This window comes from Microplitis mediator, chromosome 7 (assembly GCF_029852145.1).
Source record: "Microplitis mediator isolate UGA2020A chromosome 7, iyMicMedi2.1, whole genome shotgun sequence".
Taxonomy (NCBI): Eukaryota; Metazoa; Arthropoda; class Insecta; order Hymenoptera; family Braconidae; genus Microplitis; species Microplitis mediator.
The window spans coordinates 5,286,220-5,310,068 of NC_079975.1; the positions used below are offsets into that span (position 1 = coordinate 5,286,220).

Sequence of the window (23,849 nt, forward strand, 5' to 3'; positions counted from 1 at the left end):
ATTAAAAATGTAAATAATATAAAAACTTACAGAACATAATTTATATTTTTATTAAATAAAACTATTACACATAAAAATTAAAAAAAATTTTTTGTTTCTTTTTTTTTATTATTTTTATATTACATAATTAATTAAAGTATAAATTCATCTTTTGTCAGCAGCTACTGCACGTTTTTTTGAATCTTCGACAGGATTATATGAATATGTTTTGGGTAAAGGTCCTCTGCCGAATTTATTAAATTGAATTGTGTCCAAATGTTGACGATCAGCCATTTCACGTGCAGTTTTCATGTTACCCCAAGCTGTGAAATTTATTTATAAATTATTTCTCTCAACTGCTTCGAAAAATTCTAATATTCTGTTTTTTAATTAAATTAGAACTGATGATTACACCAATAAATACAAATTTTTTAAAATAAATTTATTGTTAGAAATTAAAAACAATACGATGTTTTAAACAAACGATTGGAAAAAGGACTAGTTGAATTTTTATATCAGAATGATTATATATCCGTCTTTAAAAAAAAAATTTTAATGTCGGATAAAACGAGTCCTCTTAAAAAATAAAAAAAAATGTTAGACCTCAATCGATAGCTTGAAAATAAAATCAACTCAAATTAATAATTTCTAATTAAATATCATTTTCTAGAAGAGTATACGGAAAGAATAATATATCAGTGGCTACTCTCTGGGATAGTACTGAGTACTTTCTGTAAAAAAAAATTTCTGACAGTACTGTATGCTATCTAGACTGTATCCACTACTATCTAGACTATATCCACTACTGTCCGGGATAGTACTCAGTACCATCCAGAGATTAGTGGATACAGTGTATATAGCATACCGTACTGTCTGAAATTTTTTTTTACAGAAAATACTCAGTACTATCACAGAGAGTTGCCACTACTGTATTGTTTTTTCCATGTAATGAATTATTTGCAATTGATATCAGTTACGCGATAATAATTTTAAAAAAATATCTTACACTCTTTGAATCCTTCTTTGAAAGCTTTCTTTGGTGCTAATTCGCTGGGCGGATGTTCTATTTGCTTGGGAATTTTACATATTTCTCTTATTTTAGGAACTTTTAATACAGAAACTTGAATTAGTGAATATACGTTTGTTGTTACCCAGTACCAAGCGATTGCCTAGTATGTAAAATAATAAATAAATTATGTGACCTGTCTAAAAAAATGGTTGAGAAAACGTTACTATTCTAAATTTCAAAACATGACACGACGAACTTTTTTTAAACGATTTAAAAATTTAGAAAATACTCAAGTAGCACTTGGCTTTGTGACGTCTATCAGATAAATTTTTAGACCTATCGATAAGGCACTCAAATCTAAAAGATTTTTTAATTGAAATGACTTTTTTAGGATGGAAAAAGAAACACAAATTTCTTATGACTCATCGTTGTCACGTTTTGAAATTTTTTTTTTTCACGGGAATTATTTTGAAATAAAAGATAAAAATTTTGAAAAACTACTCACAGATGGGAAATTAATAGTGAATGGTAAAATTATAAGAGGAATAGCTTGTACGATATATTTCACCATTCCCATACTCTCCAATTTTGGACCATCGATACCCATCTTCAATGTAACTGCTAGTGTAGCACTTGTCATTATTGGTAATATATAATAAGGATCAGTAACAGTGAGATCTGTGAACCACCAGAGTCCACCTTCACGCATACTGTCCACTGGTAAATTTGTCATCCGTTTCAATCCGAAGAAAAATGAAATAAATATCGGCGCCTAATAAACAATTAATTTTTTTTCCTTAATAATAATAATAATAATAATTACTTAATATTCCCAATTAAAATTATAATAAATTATTACTTGGCACAATGGAACGATCATTGATTTCATAGGATTGCAATTATTTTCTTTCATATAATACATCAGCTCCTGCGAATAACGTGCAGCTGTAAAATGTATTTATAAATAATTATTAATTATAGTAATAAAATTTTAGTGCTGAATTTTTAAAAATATAACTGACCTTGTAATTGATCACCAACATTTCTAGCCTCTGTTACTTTATTTTGTATTTTTTGTAATCCAGGTAATGTATTATGTAAATTCGCCGCATTTCTTTGTGATATTACTACTAATGGAAATAGTAAAGTCCTGACACAAACCGTTCCTTGAAAAAAAAAAAAAATAAATAATTTATTACTAACATACAGAATTTTCATTGACCGCAAAAATTTCCAGACAATTACAAATGAATAAATTGAGACTTAGATAAAATTACTGAATTTTTTTGAACTCCAGCAAGAGAGATCAAAAAACCTGGAAAATTTTTTTTTTAAATCCGCCAAGTGGAAATTTTAAAAATCGCAGTGAAATAAACAACTGGGTGTCTTCTCAGGAAGGCAGGGGAAGAAACCACGTCCCCTCTCGACCAATTGTGGTATTGAAGTTTTAGTGTCCCTACAGCCAGTCGAAATAAGACAATTTTGAGTGCAAGCAAGACACTAAAAAACGGTTCTATAACAATTAAACCGAACGACAGTTCAACCTAGTGACATTTCAACTGAAAATAACCTGGATCCCCTTAATTAGGTGCCTTCTTATCAGGGATTATTTGTCGGTTGAAATGTCACCAGGTTGAACTGTCTTCGGTTTAATAGTCTCGGCACCCTAAAAAACACGGGAGTGCTGAAGGATTAATTATAAATTGAAAATGACAATTTATGTTAACGATAATAGTTAATGACACCATTGGTTTTAAATTAACTTGTTTCTTACTGGCTGCTGACACTAAAACTTTAAATTCCAATGCAGGTAATCATGAAAAATCTAGTGTGTAACTCAAAATGAAACGCGATTCCAGACTGCGGGTGATGTCAGCCAACTTTACCCTAGTCTAAAATCGTTTTGTTTCATCCCTTGTTACACGATATACTATTAATTAATTACCGAGTGCAATTGTTGCCCACCATGGCAATCCGCACGAAACATGGACCACTTCTAATAATTGTTGAACAATACCAATAGGCGACCAACCAGCGAGTCCCAGGGACTTTAAAGTCGGTTCTCCTAGTGCATTTGTCACAGATACTATTTCTTCAATGGTCACTGGTGGTGGTATAGGTACATCTGTAAAATTAAAATTAATTAATCAATAAAAATCATCACAATTAAAAAAAATTTAGCTGAAAAATTAACCAAGTAATTTTACTTATTTATTTTTACCTGGGATTGCATCAATCAAATTGTTCGCTATTGTTTAATAATAACAATAATAAATAAATTAATTAATTTACAGTACCAATTACTTAAAGTTTTTTTATTTTTACCTGGAGTAGTTTCCACTGTCTCAGTTATTACTTATTGTTAGCATTAATAATAAATAATATGATTAATATAATTAAATTTAAATAGGTAACTAGTATAGTTATTAAAATAATTACCAGGAATACTATCAGTCACGTTAGCTACAGATTAACAATAATTATTAATTTACAAATACTATTTTATAATTAATTTTTACTAGTAATTTTTTTAATTTTTACCTGAAGACTCCACTAAATTATTTGTGACGTAAAAAAAAATATGTAATTTATTTATTTAATACTCAGATAAATTTTTCATAAATTTAAATTTTGTTATTTTATTTACCTGGAGTTGAATCCGTAAAATTTTCTATTACTACAAAAAAAAATTTATTTTCAAAAATTTTTGGAATAATGCATTTTTTTAAATTCATTACCTGAAATTACATCCTCTAAATTGACTGCTATCATTTAAGAAAAACGACAATTAATTAATTTAATTAACAACTAAAATAAACTATAATTTTTTTTTAAATTCACTATTTATTTATTATATGAAGTATATTTTTAAATTAATGTTTACCTGAACTATCTTCTATCAAACTTTCTGCTATAAAAAAATAATTATCATAATTAATACCAATTCAATGCCCGCAATAATTAAAATTGTTTTAAATTTCGTTACCTGTAGGAACTTCTACTGAATTTTTTTCTGTCATAAAATATAAGGAACTAAATTAATTTCTCAACAACAAAATAAAATAAAATTTTTTTTTATAAGTACCTGCAATATTCCTTAAATTGCGCGAAACTAAATAACAAATAAATTGATAATTTATTTTGATATTTAATGATAAATACTTTTTATTAATTACCTGGTGTATCAAGAAAATTCATTTCTATCCTATCGTAAGCTATAATTAAATAATAACTAATTATACTTTACAAAACATTAATTATTATTTTGTTGGAAAATTTTGATAATTTTTTCTAAGCGAAATTTCATACGCTTTTGATTAAAAATATTTAATTGATGGTTTAAAGTTCAAGCTACAAATTATGTATTAATTACTAATTAATAATTAGGAAATATTTTATATTTTTAAGAAAATTTACTTTGATATTTTTTAAAATTCATGAATAATTTAATTTCTGAAAAACTTAAGATTATTTTAAAATGCTAAGTAACAGTTCGGTAATAAACAAATTATTTAAATTTTTAATTTTTACCTGAGCCAGCATCAAATATCGTTTTCACTGTTATTTTAAAACAATAATAAATAATTAATTCAAATTTCTATTTAAATACTTAACAATTTTTTTACCTGGATCATATGTGCTGGCTGTCATTTAATAAAAATAAATTAATTCAAATTAAAAATTAATGAGTGTAAATGTAGCAGACATACGACAGTTTTTTAATTACATATAAAAAAATTAAATAATAAAAATTTAAAAAATGCATGTACTGAGTATTGAATTGTCCAAACATGCATTTTTTTATTTTCATTTTACGAACATATTAATTTATGATTTCAAAGTTTTAAAAATTGTCAGATGTCCGCTAACCCTGATTACACAACTGAATTCGATCGAATTAAACATAATTGAATTTTTAATTCTATATAATTCAGATAAATTCTGTTAATTCGGTACCTAACTTAAAAAAGAATTCTATCTAATTCAGCAGGAAAACCAGAATTTATCCAAATTGAAACGAATTTAAATAATTCTATTCGGTTTAATTCGAAACTAATTCTCAAATTTTTAGTTCTGACTCTGAATTAAATTGAATAAAACCAGATTCCAAATTTTTAAATCGGTTTTATTCTGTTTAATTCGAAAATAATTCTTGAATTCTTTTAAATTCTGTCTTACCGAATTGAAAATTTTCAATTGTTGAATTCTGTTTCGCAGGATTCGACAGAATTGAGCAGAATTAAAATTTTTAATTCAGTCGAATTCAGTTGTTTACTTAGGGAACTTTATTGTCATAAAAATCAACTATAATTATTTTTAAAAAAATGTTACCTGGTGTTAAATCTATCAGACCGTCTGCTTATACAAATAATTCTTTAATATTTATTTACTGTAGTAATAAATTATTGTAAAAATATATATAATAACCTGGAATGGCTTCCAATGGTCCTGTTGCTGGGGTGACATTTTCAGTTATTTTATTAACAGATTCCCCGGTTACATTTTTTACTTCCGCACCATCGGTGTTGATTCCTCGTACAAATGATGAGCAAATAGCCGGAGTTGATTTCCTTGACAAATTTAATCGTAACTTTGAGGTGACACTTCTGCATGCCACGTGCATTGAACGATTCATAAATTTCTGTATAAATAATTACAATTATTAAATAATTTAATTAATGTTTCATTTGTAATTAATTTATTATTTTGTTTAACCTCTTGCGTAACCTATAAAATGTTAAATATTATTTTTACCTGTGATATTACATGTGTTTTTGATAACACGCGATTATTAATACACACAGCAGCTCGTGACAACATTTTATATTTGTAAATAAATAATTTTTTTCTGTTAAATTTTTATCGTTTTAATTTTTAAAATCATTCATTGGAGTCAGCGTGAATTATTTTCAAGTCACAAAATCACGCGGAATTTTTTTTGTGATATATATAGGATATATATGTATACATTTGATGATAAAATTGAATTTTTATTTATCAACATTGAAATTTATTTTTATAATTATGATAATAAATAAAATAATTTTTAATAATGAAAAAAAAAATTTGCTTTCATTTATTAACTTTTTTTTTTAAATGTCAAGTAAATAAATTTTTAAATTTAACTCTTTTTAAAAATTTTTTGTTTTACAACAATTATTTATTGTCTTCAAATATATTAATAAATTATGTAGACAATTGACATAAAAATAATTTTATAAAATGAAAAAATTGAATGAATGAATTTACAATTAAATAGATCATTAATTATTATTGATTTTAAAAATAATATTTGATTATTTAAATATGATCCTGAAATTGACAGATAATGAACTCGTTTTTTTTTTCAACGATTACGAAAAACAAAAAACTAAAAAAATTCACATGTAGAAAATTAAAAAAACTATAGGTGCAATTTTTCAAATATTTTTTTTTTATAATTTATCGTTTTGAAAAATAATCCAAAAATTATTATACGTCGACTGACTTCAGTATCCATAAAATTTTTATTTTTATATTAATATATGTCAGAGTTTAAGCTGATAAGTTTTTACTGACAATTGCAAATTTTGATATTTTTTTTTTCAACAAATCAATTTAAAAAAATAAAACTAAAAAAATGCACATGTAGAAAATTAAAAAACCTACGAGTACAATTTTTCAAAATATATTTTTTTTTCAATTTATTGTTTTGAAAATAATCCAAAAATTATTATACGTCGACTGACTTCAGTATCCATAAAATTTTTGTTTTTATATTAATATATGTCAGAGTTTAAGCTGATAAGTTTTTACTGATCCAAAAATTATGTATTTGTATTAAAAAACCCTATTACTGACTTCGGCTGTTGAGTTTTTGTTAAGAAAATAAATAAATTAATTAATTATCAGCGAATTAAAAAGTAAAACTTCGAATGATATTGAAGTCAGCCGGTCCAATAATTTTTGAATTTTTTTAAAAACGATAAATTATAAAAAAAAAATTATTTAAAAAAATTGCGCCTATAGTTTTTTTTTATTTTCTAAATGTGCAGATTTTTAGTTTTTATTTTTTTGAAAAAGAAATCCGAAAAATGTTAATTTTCTGTTAACTTCAAGATCATAACTTCAACATTGACGTAAAAAAATTTCAAATTAATTGACTTTTTAAAATAAGTACATTCAAATAAGTAAGATGGCGCCACAATAGACAGATTCTCGCATGTACTCGTCAATAGTGTCGTTTGAATATATAACAATTCGCTAGTTCAATAGTCGGACACCTCCGGCGACGTCATGTCGGAAGTCTAAAGGCTCGCAGCAGTGTGCGAACTCATCTCGGGCACTCTCTTCGTGTGTTCCTCTTTGTTCTGAAGCCACTATGTCTCGCTGTTCTCCGCCTGAAGGACACAACCACCCACGCAGTCATGGAGTACTTATTGAAGTCTCTGAATGGAGCAAGTTACAGTCGGACCAATGTCCAAGAAGCTACAGTGCGCAATCGCAAATTAATGTCGACGCTCAGCGTCAAATAATACAAGTCGTCGTGACTGCGCGGGAGGATCAGGCACCAGGAGTCGTCACACTGCTCGAGGGGATGGACTCTCTTCCGGGGAAGCGTAATGCAACTTCCTTACCGGCTGAGATTGTGGGCAATGAAATAACTGCTATGTTCTCATGTCTCATTGTCTGTATAATGCTAAATATCGCCCATTGGGTAACCACCATCCCATTACTCATCTTGAGAATTGCCTCGAGATGAGTAATCCTTTTGTATCATTATTTTATTTTAAATTTAAAAATGATATCAATTTTTTTGTTCAATCTTAAATAACCCAAGTAGTACAGAGACAATTTTAAGATGTCAAAAGCTGGGCTGTACTCCACAATTTCTCGAATTTTAGACTTAGATTAATCTACTAATTTATTATTACAGCGATTTTTTTGGCTTATGGAAAAATGCACAAGACGAATTTCCTCGAAAGATTTTCATTATTCGAATCCCATAAATATTTAAAATGTAATTACCCAAGTACAGAGACAACTTTAGGATGTCTTAAAAATATCTTTTAAAAAGACGGCAATTTTTATTTTGTCTTAAAATCAAATTTTTTTATATAAATACGACGTATAGAAGTTGGTCGAATCATAGAAAATTTGTCTCTTTTTCCAGTTTTAAAAAAATCTTTTAAATTGACAAATCGGCTGCCAAATTTTAAAAGACTGTCACTGACAAAAATAAATTTTTGAAATGTATATTGAATCACTAGCTGTTACCCGCAAATTTTGAAAAATTTGTCCTTTACTGTGTTTTGAAATTGGGCAGCCGAAGTCTTTAGATGACTTATTTGTAAATAAATTTTTGCCGCCGTTTGTGTCAGATATTTTTTTAAATTACATTAATTTCTAATTATTTTGTCAAAATTTTGGATCATCGATAAGTCAAAAACCGCCACAAAACTGATATCTTTTATGTTAATTAGAATTTCATATTTGTAATTATTAATTTTTAAAAATAGTTCTAATATTTTATTTGAATTAATAATATATATATAATATAATAATGAAAAAATTCAAACATTACTTCAAATTGAAACACAATTCAAAAAAAATTTTATTTTCCCTAAGAACAATTCATTTATTTATTTATTAACGATTGTATTTTCAAAAGTTCAAAGTACACTTTTGCTGATAATCGTATTTATATACATGTATATAAATATATATAAATATGTATAGTACATACCCGGCTAATTACGTGATACAGCGACAATATAAAATTATTCTGCAATGACATAAAGTTACTGCGTTGTAAATACTTTTATTTTTTGTAAAATTATAAATATAAAAATTCAAATACCAAAAATATAAATTATTTAGAGTAATTAAATTATTAATTAAAAATAATGGTATTGTGTGAATTAGTAGGTGCAATAACAATTATTTATTATATTTTTTATATAATATTCCCATGGTTTATTGACTGTGATATACAATTATTTTTCAAAGAGAAATTTGGTCAACCCATAGGTAACTATTTAAAATATATATATAAATATATGCCCCGAAATTTTGAAAAGTCATTCATGTTCATATTTTGTATAAATTTTATTTCTATGAATATTTAATTTGCTCCATTTTTTTTATTCATTTAAAAAAAATTATTTTGCCTGATGATTTGACCGCCAAAAAAATTTATTTTAAAAATCTATCAGACATTAAATATTATTGTTATTATTTTTGTTTAATTTTATGTATGTTTATGTAATTACAGATGTGTTGAGTAGAAAAGTTGTTTGGATAACCGGTTCCTCGAGTGGCATTGGAGAAAATCTAGCATATGAACTTGCTAGAGTTAATTGCAAATTGATTCTGTCAGCACGACGAGAAGAAGAATTGATAAGAGTTAAAAAACAATGTTTAGAAATAAACAAAAATTTACAAGATGATGACATTGAAATTTTATCAATGGACGTTTGTGATTATCAGTATCATGAGAAAGCACTAGGTTATATTATTAATAAATTTGGCAAAGTAATTATTTATTAATATTTATGTTTAGTTAATTAATTACTTATAGAATATCATAATGTCATTAATAATAATTTAAATTGACTAGAAATTACCCTAGAGGCAATCTTATTAGTCAGGATCTATAATAAAAATATTATTTAGCTTTACTTGCTACAGATCTGATCAAAATTGCTACTAGGGTATGAGAAAATATTTTATTTTGGTATAATAATTAATTATAATTAAAAGTATATTATTTATCTTGACATTACCCAATTGAAGGGAAGATTAAAAAGTATTTAAAATCATTATAAAACATATTTATTAATTAGGGTTTTATAATTTTTGTCTACGCAGAGAAAAATGTACTGTGGCTGCAATATTATTATTTTAATTGCAATGAAATATTTTACTCAATCACGTAAATTATCAGATTCCTGTTCGAATAGATTTATTTAAATTTAATTTAATGACTACCCTATCAAAAAAATCCATGTTGAACTGCATGAGAACCCATAGGAATTCAGATAGAAAAGTATGGATTTATGTGAGAATCCATAGGAATTAATATAGGAGTGTATGAATTCTCATATGAGAATCCATATAGGAAACTATGGGTATCTTGATTCCCATATGGGAATCTACGAAAGAAACTATGGGTATCTGGATTCTTATATGGGAAATCCACATACGAAACTGTGGGTACCTCGATCCCCATGTAGGAACTTGACATAGGAATTTGTATGTATGGATTTCTTTGTGGAAAATTCATATAGGAATCTGGGTTTCTATATAATTAATTTCTATAGAATCCGGAATATTTGTATTTCTGCCTATCGTCTATTGATATGTAACATGAATAAAAGAACAGATTTATATTCCTATAGGAAACCATATGGGAATCTATTCAAAAACGTCATGTGGGTACATACGACTCTAGGCTGGATTTCCATATGAATTTTTTTGATAAGATAACCATTTGATCCACTGAATATTTTGTTGATTTAAGTAAATTATCAGATTCCTGTTCAAAAAAATTTTAATTAATGACATAGCATTTAATCGACTAATTATTTTATTGATTAAAAAATTTTACCATCAAAAGTAAACAATTTATTTTAATTCATCATGAGTTTTTCTGAGTGCGGAATCAAATGAATATTAACTGTTTTTTTTTTTTTTTTTTCAGTTAGATATTTTAGTTAATAATGCTGGTCGATCACAAAGAGCTAATTGGGAAAAAATAGATATTAAAGTTGACAGAGATCTATTTGACTTAAACGTATTTTCAGTAATTAATTTAAGTCGATTAGCTTATCGTCACTTTATAGAAAATGGACATGGACATTTAGTTGTTACTTCAAGTTTAGCTGGTTTATTGGGAATACCATTTTCTGGATCTTATACTGGTTCAAAACATGCGTTACATGTTGGTACATTATATATATTTTATTATCTATGATCACAATAATTTTGTTATTTTATTGCAGGGTTACTTTGAAAGCTTAAGAATGGAAAAATTAAATGAAAATATACCGATAACACTAGTGTGTCCTGGTGCAATAAGTACTCCGTTTTTATCAGAAAGTTTTACTGAAAAACCTGGTGAAAAATATGGTTTGAAAACGGATGTAAAGGCGTCTAATAAAATAAGTCCTGAGCGCTGTGGATATTTGATGGCGGTAGCTATTGCTAATTGTCTCAATGAATGTTGGATTTCTAAATCTGTCGCTTTACAACTGACTTATTTAGCTCGATATTATCCAAATCTAGGAGACTTGTAAGTTCATTTTTATATTTTTTATTATGGTTTTAAATCTATACTGTAAAAAAAAATCGGAAGTAAATACGGATTTCATTTCAATCAAAAAAGTTATTTCCCATACGGGGTTTTAATGGTAAAATAAACTCCCCCGGAGTTAATTTTACTCTGAAGTGATTAAATAAATAAAAAATCATCCGCTCCGCGTTCACTCAGCAAATATTTTTTAAATTACGTAATTACAGACGATTTAAATCATAATAATTTAAAAAAATTATTAAAATTATAAATAATAATTATTATTTTACCTTTTATATTTATTTAGTTTTTTAAATTTAAGCGTAATAAAAACACTGGGTCCAAAATTTTTGCAACGTCTTCGTGATAACAAAGTCACCGTAAATGAAAAATGAAAATCAAGAGGATTCATACAGTCGACTACCCGCCATAAGCCTGGTCTAGGAGACGTAAGGAAAAATTTTCTTGTAATTTCAGTCTTCCCACTACCGTGCGTTTAGTTTTGTTCTCGACTACCCGTTATAAGCCTGTATTATTTTATATCATTTTAAACGTCATATTTACATTTTGTTACATACGCAACTATCCCGATTTTCCTGGTGCTTATGGCGCTAAAATAAATTCTTATCTTTTTACACTAATAATATTTTAAATGCAAAAAATTATAATGATAACGGTGTTGATTACAGTAATAATTAAAATAATAATTTTATTGATCAACTTAATGCTCAATAAAACTTTTCAATTGTAACAGAAGCTTTGGATGTAATCCATGATTACAATTATGAATAATAAATTATATTTTACTTAATAATGATTAAATTATTATCCGCGAAACATAGATAGTAAATTTTCATCATTAATTTGTATATTTTTTCCTATTGTTAGTTTATAATTTAGACAATTTTAACGGAGGCTTATAACGGGTTCTCTAGTACGTAACTCTTTAGAGTGATTAAGTGGGGAAGCTGCTTGGACTCAGTAACTCCCGATTGAGGAGAAGAGGCTTATGATGGATAATCGACTGCAAAAAAAAAATTAAATAAATAATTGTACAAGTACTTGGTAATATTTTTCATACTATTGTTATAAATTTTATATAATTATATACATTAATAAAAAAAAGAATATAGTAAATTTAATAAACAAAGTGTATTACTCTGGCAGCATATCAGCCAACTTAGCCCGCGCCTCTTTGCCTCGTAAAATAGCTTGTTTAAATAATTTACAATATAATTCGATAGCTACTGGAGTATCGTCATTACCAGGAACTGGATAAGTCACTAAATTTGGATTGCAATTAGTATCAACAATTCCTACGGTGGGTATACACATCTTAGCGCTGTCACGTACTGCATTACTCTGATGAAGAACGTCATTGAGTGTATTCATTAAAATACACAAATCCGGAAGTCGTGTTATGGCTCCATACTTTTTTGTCGAATCTGTAAAAATTCCATCCCTCCAAAAACGTGTATGAGAAAATTCTTTGCACTCGATCGCTGTTTTTTCAACCAAATGTGTTATTTGTGGGTTACGAGCGACAAACAAAATAATTCCATTACGAAATGCAATATGAGCGGTAAAATTAAGCGCTTCGCGTAACAAGACAGCGGTTTTATCAAGATCAAATATGAGATAATCAAGTCGTGATCCAAATATAAATGGTCTCATTCTGTCATCAAGTGATCCTATTTTATGCCCATAATGTACTCGTGCATCGAATAAATCTTTTACAGTAAACAGTTGATGTACTCCGAAAAAATCTGGATGTTTTAGTGGATCAATTGTTGGAATATCTAAAAAAAAAAATAATAATGAATTAGTAATTGACATATTTATATTAAATGCAAAGTATTGAGTAGACAACAGCGTCAATGACAACGGCTGCAATCAGTTAACGCGGCGATAATTTTTATTACTATAGACTCAATAATTTATTTATTTATTTATAATATAGGGTAAGAGCACCAGTACCCAGCCCCTAACCAGTAGCCAACCGGTCATATACTTTAACATTGGCTCAAAATATATATAGATATAATTTAACATGAGGTGGCTGGCTACTGGTTTGGGGCTGAGTACTGGTGCTCTTACCCTATTTCTATAATTATCTGGAACTACTGAATAAATACAAAGTATTTAATTGAAATTTACCCAAGTAACACATGCTCGAGCAAGATTTTTGTGCCAGTGCCTTGATCACAACCCTAGTCATCAGTGTCTTTTTCTATGTATGGGTCTTGCGCAAGATGTAGCAAGAAATCATTATCAAGACTTGTACATGACTTGCTCAAGACATTGTACACAAGAATATTGAAGATACGGTGCAGTTTAAGGCTCGACGAATTAAAGAATTCTAATTAATTTTTGAATATTTATGGGACTCGAATGATAAAAATCTTCCGAGGAAGTTCGTCTTCTGCTTTTTGTCGGAAGCTAAGAAATTCGCTGTTATGATAATTATTTAATAAATAATTAATTAGAATTCTTAAATTCGAGATTTCGTTAGGTGCGGCCCAGCCTTCAAAGTTTCTGACGCATTTCTTGCACCAATAACTTACTCAAGATCTGCCCAAGGCTCAAAATTGGACCTGAACCTTGAGTAGATCTTAAGCAAGCCATGTGCAACTATTTTTAACTATAGTCTTTCTCCAGAATCGAGTTATAATCTGGCACGAATTTATTGTGTAAGACTTGCACTAGACTTGCTATTGAAATCTGGCCACAAGTATCTGCTGCAAGACACATAGGAAAAGACACTAACGTCTATCGAACTTGAGAGAAGACTTGCTCAAGCCTTGAGCATGATTGTTTTATGGGATAATCAATAGAAAATATTTTTCTAATTAAAGTAAACATTAAATTACTTTAAGATTTAACCTTCTTTTTCAAGGCAGATAATATGATTGATTCTCCAGAAATATTTTCAGATATAAAGTTCAACACCCCGAATAAAAATCTAAGAGAAAATAGATTTTTAGAAGTACCATACTCCAATAAGTCATTTATACAAAACGGACCCAGGAATAGAATATTTTGACTAGTCAATGAATACTCAAAAACTAAATTTCTTTGGTGGGTCTCTTAATTCATTCAAAAAGTCAATTCAAGTGGAAATGCAAACCAAAGTGAAAGCGAGTCCAACAATTAAGAATAATTAGAATATTCAAATACTTTGTTATTTTTTTTTTAGTAATTTATTCCTCAAGATCATCTGCTATTTATTGTAGTTTTTTTTTTGTTTTATTCACACTGTGATAACGCAAATGTAACTGTCAAATTAGTAAATTACTGAAAGCGAAAATTAATAAATAAATAAATAAAAATTTTAAATTGCCATGGACAACTCGGGTAAGTATAAATTTAATTTTTAAATATTTAAATTATTTAAAGTTTGATAATAAAATAATTAAAAATTATATATATTTTTTGCTTATAAATTTAATAAAATGGATTAATGTCCGATGACCAAATTAACAATAAATGCTGATTGTTAAATAGTTTTTTAAATGAGTAATTAATTGATAATCATTGAGGATTTAATTATACATAAAACATTTAAAAAATTGTTATTATTTGAATTAATTGTTGACATAAGAATTCAATTAATTAGAAACTAACGAATAATGTTACTTGATACTGTACCATTTGGATTCATAGATTGAGTTTCCGATTCACTTTGACTAGGAAGAGGATCAGCTTGTGTAGAAAAATTTTTCACACGTGAACATGATCCCAAAAATTTGAAACCTAGGGCTGGTAAAAAATAAAAGGTTACAACAATGCTAATTAAATAAACAAACTTTAAATAGTAACATTACCTTTCTTTGATACTTTGATTGAGTGACCCAACATAGTTGATCTATTATTTTAAACACTTTCACAACAAAATTTAAAACTCTGAATTCTCAATTAATTAATTGTCATAATACAATTTAATGTTCACCGACCGGTCAGCACATGGACCAGGGGTTGTTTCTGTTTCTAAAAAATAGTCGCTGGTCTCACAACAAATTTAATCATCGATCAGAACATTTATAAGCAGTGAATACTCTTATATATAATTTTATGAGGTTATTAAAGTTCTTATGATTATCGACAAGTGGTACAAAAGTTATTTTTGAGGACATCCTCAGACAGTGCCTCCCATTTTTTAAAAATATTGAATTACTTTCAACTGTCAGTTGTATTAAAATTTTATTAATTAATTAATTAACAAAAAATTACTTACAGCTGACATCAATTAGAAGTTAAATGAAATTTGGTGAATAAACTTTAGCTTCTTATAATTTGACGTTTTAAATTTGAATATTGATATGAAGATTTTACTGAAATTTATTTTCCAAGTTTCGTTTAACTTCAAATTGACATCAACTGTAAGTAATTTTTTTTAAATCTACACCTCCGCAAAATTGTAACTACGATGTCCTTTTTTCAATCAATGCTTTAATTCTTTTTGTATTTAATTAATTAATTGAATGTTAATATGGCTGACAGTCCAAGGTCATTGAATATTTTTAAAAAGTGGGGAGAGATGTCTGAGAATTACTTTAAAAAAATTACTTACAGCGTAACATTAAATTATATTTTTTAAATTTATCAGCACCATTAGACATTAATTACATATTTATAAATTAAGTGTAAATAATAATAAATTATATGCAGATTTAAAAACAGTGTTTATACTTGCCGCCATTTCATCAGATTCTAAAATAATTTAAATGATTTAATTTGAATAAATATTAACAATAATTGTAATGTGTATTAATTTTTTATTATTATAAATTTAATATTAGAGACATTAATAATAAATGATTAATTAATTAATTATAAAAAATTTATTTACAAAAACAAGTCCATCGAATGCGACACTATTTTAACCCTTGTAAATTTCTTATTCCAATCAACAGTAATTTAATATGCGCGTTAGTTTTCGCAATTTCTTTGCGCAAATTATTTATTTGCAACTCCAACAGTTTTATTCTCACATTAATGAGCACAAGGGCTTCATCTAAACTGAATTCGATGTAATATCCCAAGCCAACGTCAATAAATATTTTCGAAGCATCATCAACACGAGCTTGGACAAAGAAATTATTTCCTAAATCGACTTTTGTTTTAAATCCAGATTCATTGAACTCATTATTTTTTAATGTTGTAATGAGACTTTTCAGTTGAATGAATTCAGCAAGATCAGTATTTTTAGCATCCAGTTTTTCTTCGAATTTTTTGAGATCATTTTTCAAAACGTCATTGATAAATTTTTCAAATTGAGGAATTTTTTCCAACGGATTCGAATTTATGGCCATCTATTGATTTTAATAAAAAAAAAAAAAAACATTAAATTACACTCACATAAGTACATCTATGATATATATAAAGTAATTTTTAGGTTAGTATATATTTCATAACAGGCAAATACTTAAATTATGTATAACTTAAATAAAATAAATAAAGTATTTACTTACTCTTAATAAAATTACATGTAATTATTTAGAAATATTTAATAATTCTTTATATTTTATATTTTACAGGAAATAAATTTTATTTTGATTCATTTCTCTGTTGCGAAATGTAAACAAAATGTGAATGAACGAACAGATGTCGCATTTACATTCAAAATATGAAGGAATTTTAAAAACCTACCAAAAACAGATTCTCTGTATAAAATCGCGCCAAGCACACGTTTAAAATTTTTTACAATTAAGAACTGAGATTCATTGCGCTTCCAGAACATTAAAGGGTTAACTTGAAAAAAAAAAAATATATATTTTTTTTAAATTTATGAATTATATATATTTTTTTATCAACAAATAAATTTAAAAATGAAATAAATAGATAATTAATTTAATTGTTCAACTGTTAAAAGATTTTTAAAAAATCTCACATTTGAATTAAACAAAATTGCCGCCAAAAATCCTAGATATCAGTATCGGCCGGGCGAAGAACTTTTTTGGACAGCGAATCAAATAAATAATCAAACAACACTACATACGATATTTATAATAAAATATATAAGTATTCGTAACTAATACTAGTTGTCACCGATTGTTAAAAGTTTAACAATAATTAATAAAATAAAAAATAATAATTTCGATAATGGGATAATATTAAATTTATTTAAATGTCAAGAGAAAGTAAGTAAAATATAAAATGAATTTATCAATTATATTTAACCGGTTATAAATATATATATTTGTTCTACTTAATATTTTTCAGGTTTATTTATTAAATTTTTTTTTCTACTTAATATTTTTCTAATAGAGAGGTTGGCTTTGTCGATTAATGGATAATGAATTTCATTATCCATGACATCGAGCGCTGAGGAGATGGTGGAAACTTTTCACCACCTCGTTATTTCGGAAATACGATAATATCGTAAGCCGAAATAATCCTTTTATTTAAAAATACCGATCTGAAATATATATTTAGAATTTTTTGTTTTTAAATATATTTATAGTACAAATTTAAAAAAATTATGTGTCATGAAATTTGATTTCTTACTTTTTAAAATCTTTACACAATTTTATTAAGTTAATTATATTTTTTAAACAAATAAAAATAATTAAGATAAAATACCCGATTGTTGACTATTTTATATTATATATTTAACTAATAAATTATTTTATTTTTAATGTACAGTCGAACTCCATTAATTCGAATTCCATTATCTCGGAACTTACCCCTGAATCTTGACCCTTACTACGAACTATGCTGTCTCCCACCCGATGCTATACAATTGTATGACTATATTTTATATTAATCTATGCATCATTCATGTAGATGTAAGAACGCATGCGTATAGTTAACTTTTAAAGGAAGAAGGGGCATTCGTTAACTCGGAAATTCCAAGAAATTTCGGCTCCTCCGTAGACTAACTGTCCGAATTAATGGACGTCGACTAATAAATTTTTAAAAAATTCTTAAATGGATAGACAGAGCAAATGACATCGACATGATTTTTATCTTTAGACTTTTTATCGTTAACATGAATAATATAAACATTTTGACAAATTAAAAAATTTTGACTTATCTTAGGATGTTTAAAATTTTAAAAAACGAACAATTCATTTTTAATGAAGAATTATTTTTACGCCTTTTTAGATTCAAATTATACTAAAAGATTTTTAATAAATGGAAATAAATATGTATATATTTTTTCAGGATGGTATAATAAATTTATTACTGTTATGTATATTAGCTACAACATTTTACGGATTTATCAATTATCAAAATCAGATCCATCATCTGGATAACAGTGTCTGTCTCCAAACTCATTTGACGCGCATCGATTGTTGCAACAGTCATTGGGTTCGCGACACTGTAATTATAAAAACATTAAAATTTATAAATTTACTATCAAATCAATAAGACTTTAGTTATTTTATTAAATGTATATACAAACTGTGACAAACATACCTCAGCACCAACTTGTAAACAAGCAGTAGTTATGCCAACAGCTATCAGCGCTATCAGAAGTACCAAAAATAAAACTCTCGACATTTTTTTGGTGAATTAAAAACGTAATCAGTGATGAGCTAAATTAAAATAATTAATTAATGAGTCAATTAGTCTATTTCACACCCAGGAAGGAAAGTAGGACATTCCTACCCACCTGTATAATTACCGACCCGAGTCGAAGGCGAGGGTGGCAAACACGTGGATTGGGACCTCTACCTCTGTGGTGTGTATGCGATTTTTCACCAGATCTACACCTGAAAGTTTAAACTCCTGCCCTGTTATAGAGCGCATGCGCAATTTTTCCCACAAACAGAGGCAAGAATTTAAACTTTCAGAGGTAGATTTGGTGAAAAATCGCATACACACCATAGAGGAAGGCTCCAATTCACGTGTTTTCAACCCTCGACTTCGACTCGGGTCGGCAATTATACATGTGGGTGGGAATGTCCTTCTTTTTTTGGTGTGCAATACGCTATTATTTATTAGCAATAAAATTATGAGACAAATATTGATAAATATGATAATTACATTAATAAATATTTCAACTTACAGAACAGCTTTCAAGATTTTCTGCGATGTGAATTATCTCTTTGAGATGCTGTCTTTATATTACATGTTTATCACGATTTTATTTTTTTAAATTCGAGTTCATGTGTCACTGCCATAGTATTGATAATCTTTTGATAACTTTTGGTGAAACAAATAAATTATTATATAACTATCACTAGAATTAGAATTTTATAAATTTCTGATAATTTAAATACTATGTATTTATTAGTATCACATGACTTTGACATATAATACTTTTACGATAACAAAGTCGTTATCAATTATTAATAATTGCGTATTAGATTTAAATAAATAAATTTTCTAATTCAAGATATTTTAAATAATAATTTATCTATAAATTATTAATCATAAATATTAAATTTATTTATTTAAAAATTAATTACCCATTCATCTCTTAAATGTATGATTTTTTATCCATTTAAAAAAATATTATGTGGGGTAAGAGACCCAGTACCCGATCAGGGAATAAGTATCCGATTACTCATGTATTTGTATATCTATATTTATTAAATTTTATTAAATATAGATATACAAATACATGGAATGATCCAGTACTAGGTCTTTTACCTTATAGTAAAAAGTGTTTTACTCATATGAAGGAGTTTTACACATAAGTATTAGATATTTAAAAAAAAAAATAATTGCTAGATTACAGAGTAAAACATCGAGCTTCGTTCTTAATTTTGCGTTTGTAGTTTTTGTTTGAGAGAAAAATCTGGAAATATTTTTAATTTGTTTATTTTTTTCAAATTCTTACTAATTAAAAATTAATATTCGAGTGATTAAATAAAAAATCTTGATTAAAAAGTAAGTAGATAATTTAATTATAATTACCTTGAAATATTAAGCTGACAGGTAACAAATAAATTAGTTGTAATTTTAAAAGTAAAAAAAAAATTAAGTCGTAAAAAGTTTTATTCGCTTAATTAAATTTCGACTACACCAGCCGTTGAATAAATTTTAAAAAATAAATAAAGAAATAATCAAGCCAATTATTCAACGAGATTTATTATTTAAACAGAATAAAAATCGTGAAAAATATAAAAAAAAAGTACTCAAAGCTTATAGAAATGCATTGCAAACATGAAGAAACATGTCCATCAAACTTTTAGTTTGTGAAAAAATTATATTATCCTATTACAAAAATATTTAAAAACGTATCTAAGCTTCATGTGATTCTTGCTGTTCAAACTTGGGATACTTCGTCTCGACCTCCGTCCAAGTAACTTTGCCGTAAGAAAGGTCTCTAATAACACCTGGCAGCTCATCCAGCGGGATCCTGAGCTGTCTCATGCTGTCGCGTTCTCTCAAAGTCGCGCTGTGAGGTGTCTTGAGCGTGTCAAAGTCCACCGTAATACCAAACGGAATAGCTATTTCATCAGTACGTGCATATCTACGTCCAATACTTCCGGAAGAATCGTCAACTTTATGAGACACATCAGCTCTGGTCAATCCCTGGGACAATTGTTTTACGAACGGTACGAATTCCGAGTTTCCACTCAGTGGTAAAACTGAACATTTAAGTGGAGCGACAACAGGCGGCAAGCTGATGTACGTTCGCATTTCATCACCGTCACGTTTTTTGAAGTTGTGTTCAAAGATTGCGTACATGATACGTCCGATACCAAACGAAGGTTCAATAACTGACGGAGTTATTTCTTCAACATGAACAATCTTCTGGTATCTCTTGACGGTCACCATTTCTTTAGTAAGACTAACGTTTGAACCATCAGCTAATGTAACTTCGTAGGATCCCGTTGAATCGAGAGCCTTTTCCAGCTGATCCAGTCCATCTTTCTCAGCAGCAGCGATTACTTCAAGTACTTCTTTAGCTTTATTTCTAAACGTCTTACCAATAAGACCGCGATTCGGTATCGCCTCACAGACATCTATTGTCTTAGGCTGTGCCAGTTTTTTTTCAGCAGCCAATTTAACCCCAGTGGCTTTGGTATGCTGAGTTAAATCATAAGCAGATCTATCTGCACAACCAACGCACTCGACCCAACCGTACGAAGTAAGACATTCAGCATCCCAGCAATCGCAAGCGTAATGAGCCATTTCATTGTTCATATGCTGGCGGAACCGCAGTTTCTTAGGATCGACACCAACTTTTACCAGAAATTCTTGGATCCTTGCTATAAAGTAACCGAGAGTTTCATTGGCTACCAATCCTGATGAAACAGCATCACCAATCGTCCGGGTTTCGGCACTTTTACCATCCATTTGATTGCACGCTGAGTACAGTAACAGGCTAGTATCTTTTATTGCATCAAATTTAGGATGTGATTTATCATTTGGATCGCAGAAGTGTTCAATTTCAGCCATTGTAAATTCACGGACTCTTATTAAACCAGAACGCGGCGATATTTCGTTACGAAAAGCGTTACCTATTTGCGCTGCGGCGAAAGGTAATTTTTCGGAATTGAATTCTAACAGACGTTTGAAGTTTACGAATATTCCTTGCGCTGTTTCTGGACGTAGGAATCCCTTCATTGTACCGGAAGGACCAATCTGAGTACCGAACATTAAATTGAATTCAATTGGTTCAGTCAAATCGTTGCCAGTTGACGGTGACTTCATATTGAATTTTTTCATGACTGCAGCCATCTCGTCTTTAGTCATACCATCGAGTTTAACAACAATATCCTGGCACTCTGCTTTGGTTGGCTCATCAGTTTTCTTGTCTGCCGCAATCTTTTCCAAGTGCGCTTTTATCAAATGATCAAGACGATAACACTCGCCACTTTTGACGTCTTTTACCATCAGGTCCGCGAATCTATCAACGTGACCTGAGGCTTTCAGCACTGGCTCAGGTGTCAGAATCGAGCAGTCTACTTCAAGCATCTGTTCTTCTAGTACGAAAAAACTACGCCATGCACTGAGTAGGTTGGCTTTAAATGCGCAACCCATTGGTCCAAAGTCATATTGTCCGGTGACGCCACCGTAAATGGCGAATGATTGATCGAAAAAGAAGCGACGTTTTAATAAATCTTCCATACGCGAGCGATCGAACGTCTGGGAGTCAGATATAAATGACAATTCTTTGTCTTCAAGTATTTTTTTACGGAGTTTTAATTCAGCCACTGCTTTTTTAACGTCCAGTTCTGGTGCGCCATCGGATTTCAATTTACGGACCAAGTCACCCTGAAAAATATTACCAATTAGTTTTAGTTTATAAATAATTTATTTGACTTTAATCTGGATCAATATTTAAACTTTTAAAACTAATCAAATTTTTAAAACAATAATAATAAATTTTGGTGTGTAAGGATAATTATATACACTGTAAAAAAATGGATGTGAATTCGGAGTGATTACGGATTTTAGTTAAATCCGAATTCACTCCGTCACTCGGAGTTCCGGAGTAAAAAAAAGCCACTCCTCTTACAAAATAAATAGGGAGTTTGTTTTTTCAGCAGAGTGATCTGGATTTTATTTAAATTCTCATTTACTCCAATTTGGACTTTTGATATGAAAATAAACTCCCGTTTGGAGTGAATTTTACTCCGAGTGGATCAAATAAATAAATAGATCCGCTCCACATTCACTTCGGATTTAATCCGGGTTCACTCCGAAATTTTTTATGATCCTGAAGTTAACAGAGTTAAAAATTTTCGAATTTTTTTTTTTTTCTAACAAATCAATTATAAAAAAAAAAACCAAAAATATGCACATGTAGAAAATTTAAAAAATTATAAGTGAAATTTTTCAAAATATTTTTTTTTAATAATTTATCGTTTTGAAAAAAATTCCAAAAGTTATTAGACGTCGGCTAACTTCAGTATCATAATTTTTTTAGTGTCCAAGGAATTAATAAAAAAAAAAAAAAATGACGATGCTGGAAATAGCAGACTCGACAATTTGAACGTTTATTTAGCTAACGAGTTACTTGTCATTATAATAAATTGTCGTCAAAAATATGGACAAAAAAATTACTAAAAGTTCTTCAGATAATTTTTTTTCCTCAACTTTAAATTTTTTAATTTAAAAAAAAAATAAATTCGTCAATGTCTGCTACTTTTAGCATCAAAAAATTTCTAGATCTTCCTCATTTGACTGAATTTTTCGAATAATTACTCAAGTATCTAGAGCATGGAACTGCTTTCGAAAATAAAATGAACTCTTATAAAATTTATAAAAAACAATCATGAATAAAAATTGTCATTTGTTGTATTTATATAAATCTATAAAAAATATAAAAAACAGGTTTTAATTGGTTATGTTATAATTAATCAGCACACGTGTGTGATCATATGTCCATATGGAATAATTTTTAAGGTTCTGTTACCTGTTCCTTGACATTAGCACGTAGAGGTGCTAAAGTTTCTTCAATTTTCGGGTCCGTCATGTCGAGAGGAAAATTCAATTTTACTTTACGAAATTTTTTTTTTGATCCCCAGTCAAAATTCTTAGCAAATCCGACAGTCGTGCGTAATTCTCTTATTAAATTACAATTATTCTGTTTTATTTGAGTCAGTACAAGTTTACTCAATACACGAATACTGTGAAAGTATAAACCCATTTGGGTGAATGTACTCCAGTATTATTATATAC

General features: G+C 28.2%; 5 protein-coding genes and 1 long non-coding RNA gene across 12 annotated transcripts; 1 reads left to right on the plus strand and 5 right to left on the minus strand.

Moving 5' to 3' along the window:
* Positions 1-26: 26 nt before the first annotated feature.
* LOC130671273 (mitochondrial inner membrane protein OXA1L) lies at positions 27-5,933 on the minus strand. 5 transcript variants are annotated; one of them, XM_057475061.1, is made up of 21 exons: positions 5,744-5,933; positions 5,417-5,630; positions 5,321-5,344; positions 4,615-4,632; positions 4,520-4,546; positions 4,165-4,203; positions 4,074-4,100; positions 3,975-4,001; positions 3,873-3,896; positions 3,727-3,750; positions 3,636-3,665; positions 3,530-3,541; positions 3,428-3,451; positions 3,314-3,343; positions 3,210-3,236; positions 2,934-3,113; positions 2,011-2,154; positions 1,848-1,933; positions 1,494-1,760; positions 986-1,148; positions 27-302 (listed from the first exon to the last, which is right to left on the minus strand). In XM_057475061.1, the coding sequence occupies exons 1-21, from the start codon at positions 5,807-5,809 to the stop codon at positions 145-147; spliced, it is 1,611 nt and encodes a 536-aa protein (XP_057331044.1). In that variant the 5' UTR covers positions 5,810-5,933; the 3' UTR covers positions 27-144. The 5 variants fall into 5 exon arrangements, with proteins under 5 accessions (XP_057331044.1, XP_057331043.1, XP_057331042.1 ...); XM_057475060.1 differs by having other exon boundaries at positions 3,727-3,753; XM_057475059.1 differs by having other exon boundaries at positions 3,873-3,899.
* A 2,786-nt stretch (positions 5,934-8,719) lies between these two features.
* On the plus strand, positions 8,720-12,002 carry LOC130671529 (dehydrogenase/reductase SDR family member 7). 2 transcript variants are annotated; one of them, XM_057475474.1, is made up of 5 exons: positions 8,720-8,998; positions 9,243-9,502; positions 10,671-10,910; positions 10,972-11,261; positions 11,569-12,002. In XM_057475474.1, the coding sequence occupies exons 1-5, from the start codon at positions 8,875-8,877 to the stop codon at positions 11,654-11,656; spliced, it is 1,002 nt and encodes a 333-aa protein (XP_057331457.1). In that variant the 5' UTR covers positions 8,720-8,874; the 3' UTR covers positions 11,657-12,002. The 2 variants fall into 2 exon arrangements, with proteins under 2 accessions (XP_057331457.1, XP_057331458.1); XM_057475475.1 differs by having other exon boundaries at positions 11,584-12,002.
* Positions 12,003-12,144: 142 nt separating this feature from the next.
* On the minus strand, positions 12,145-15,316 carry LOC130671530 (28S ribosomal protein S2, mitochondrial). Of its 2 annotated transcripts, XM_057475476.1 has the most exons (4): positions 15,086-15,316; positions 14,910-15,020; positions 12,421-13,060; positions 12,145-12,285 (listed from the first exon to the last, which is right to left on the minus strand). In XM_057475476.1, the coding sequence occupies exons 1-4, from the start codon at positions 15,117-15,119 to the stop codon at positions 12,240-12,242; spliced, it is 831 nt and encodes a 276-aa protein (XP_057331459.1). In that variant the 5' UTR covers positions 15,120-15,316; the 3' UTR covers positions 12,145-12,239. The 2 variants fall into 2 exon arrangements, with proteins under 2 accessions (XP_057331459.1, XP_057331460.1); XM_057475477.1 differs by lacking the exon at positions 12,145-12,285 and having other exon boundaries at positions 12,324-13,060; positions 15,086-15,315.
* An 819-nt stretch (positions 15,317-16,135) lies between these two features.
* LOC130671061 (protein UXT homolog) lies at positions 16,136-16,573 on the minus strand. The gene has a single exon (XM_057474752.1). The coding sequence runs from the start codon at positions 16,571-16,573 to the stop codon at positions 16,136-16,138; it is 438 nt and encodes a 145-aa protein (XP_057330735.1).
* Positions 16,574-16,997: 424 nt separating this feature from the next.
* Positions 16,998-19,405, minus strand: LOC130671814 (uncharacterized). Its single transcript, XR_008990583.1, has 4 exons — positions 19,276-19,405; positions 18,684-18,802; positions 17,152-18,585; positions 16,998-17,012 (listed from the first exon to the last, which is right to left on the minus strand). It is a non-coding gene; the product is annotated as an uncharacterized LOC130671814 (long non-coding RNA).
* Positions 19,406-20,284: 879 nt separating this feature from the next.
* LOC130671451 (glycine--tRNA ligase) lies at positions 20,285-23,849 on the minus strand. The gene is made up of 2 exons (XM_057475347.1): positions 23,584-23,849; positions 20,285-22,439 (listed from the first exon to the last, which is right to left on the minus strand). Exons 1-2 carry the CDS (start codon positions 23,815-23,817, stop codon positions 20,457-20,459), a joined length of 2,217 nt encoding a protein of 738 aa, XP_057331330.1. The 5' UTR covers positions 23,818-23,849; the 3' UTR covers positions 20,285-20,456.

Excerpts from the sequence above, each read along its gene's own strand:
- LOC130671273 (XM_057475057.1), bottom strand. The coding sequence starts at position 5,809 with ATGTTGTCACGAGCTGCTGTGTGTATTAATAATCGCGTGTTATCAAAA. Across the intron at positions 3,754-3,872 it reads TTTGATAGAAGATAGTTCAG|CAGTCAATTTAGAGGATGTA; the intron begins GTAAACATTAAT and ends CTTAAATGATAG. Across the intron at positions 3,114-3,209 it reads TTTGATTGATGCAATCCCAG|ATGTACCTATACCACCACCA; the intron begins GTAAAAATAAAT and ends TTAATTTTACAG.
- LOC130671529 (XM_057475474.1), top strand. The coding sequence starts at position 8,875 with ATGGTATTGTGTGAATTAGTAGGTGCAATAACAATTATTTATTATATT. Across the intron at positions 9,503-10,670 it reads TTATTAATAAATTTGGCAAA|TTAGATATTTTAGTTAATAA; the intron begins GTAATTATTTAT and ends TTTTTTTTTCAG. Across the intron at positions 10,911-10,971 it reads GTTCAAAACATGCGTTACAT|GGTTACTTTGAAAGCTTAAG; the intron begins GTTGGTACATTA and ends ATTTTATTGCAG.
- LOC130671530 (XM_057475476.1), bottom strand. The coding sequence starts at position 15,119 with ATGTTGGGTCACTCAATCAAAGTATCAAAGAAAG. Across the intron at positions 15,021-15,085 it reads AATCAAAGTATCAAAGAAAG|CCCTAGGTTTCAAATTTTTG; the intron begins GTAATGTTACTA and ends ATTTTTTACCAG. Across the intron at positions 12,286-12,420 it reads TTGGCTGATATGCTGCCAGA|TCGATTATCCATCATAAGCC; the intron begins GTAATACACTTT and ends TTTTTTTTGCAG.
- LOC130671061 (XM_057474752.1), bottom strand. The coding sequence starts at position 16,573 with ATGGCCATAAATTCGAATCCGTTGGAAAAAATTCCTCAATTTGAAAAA.
- LOC130671451 (XM_057475347.1), bottom strand. The coding sequence starts at position 23,817 with ATGGGTTTATACTTTCACAGTATTCGTGTATTGAGTAAACTTGTACTG. Across the intron at positions 22,440-23,583 it reads GTGCTAATGTCAAGGAACAG|GGTGACTTGGTCCGTAAATT; the intron begins GTAACAGAACCT and ends AATATTTTTCAG.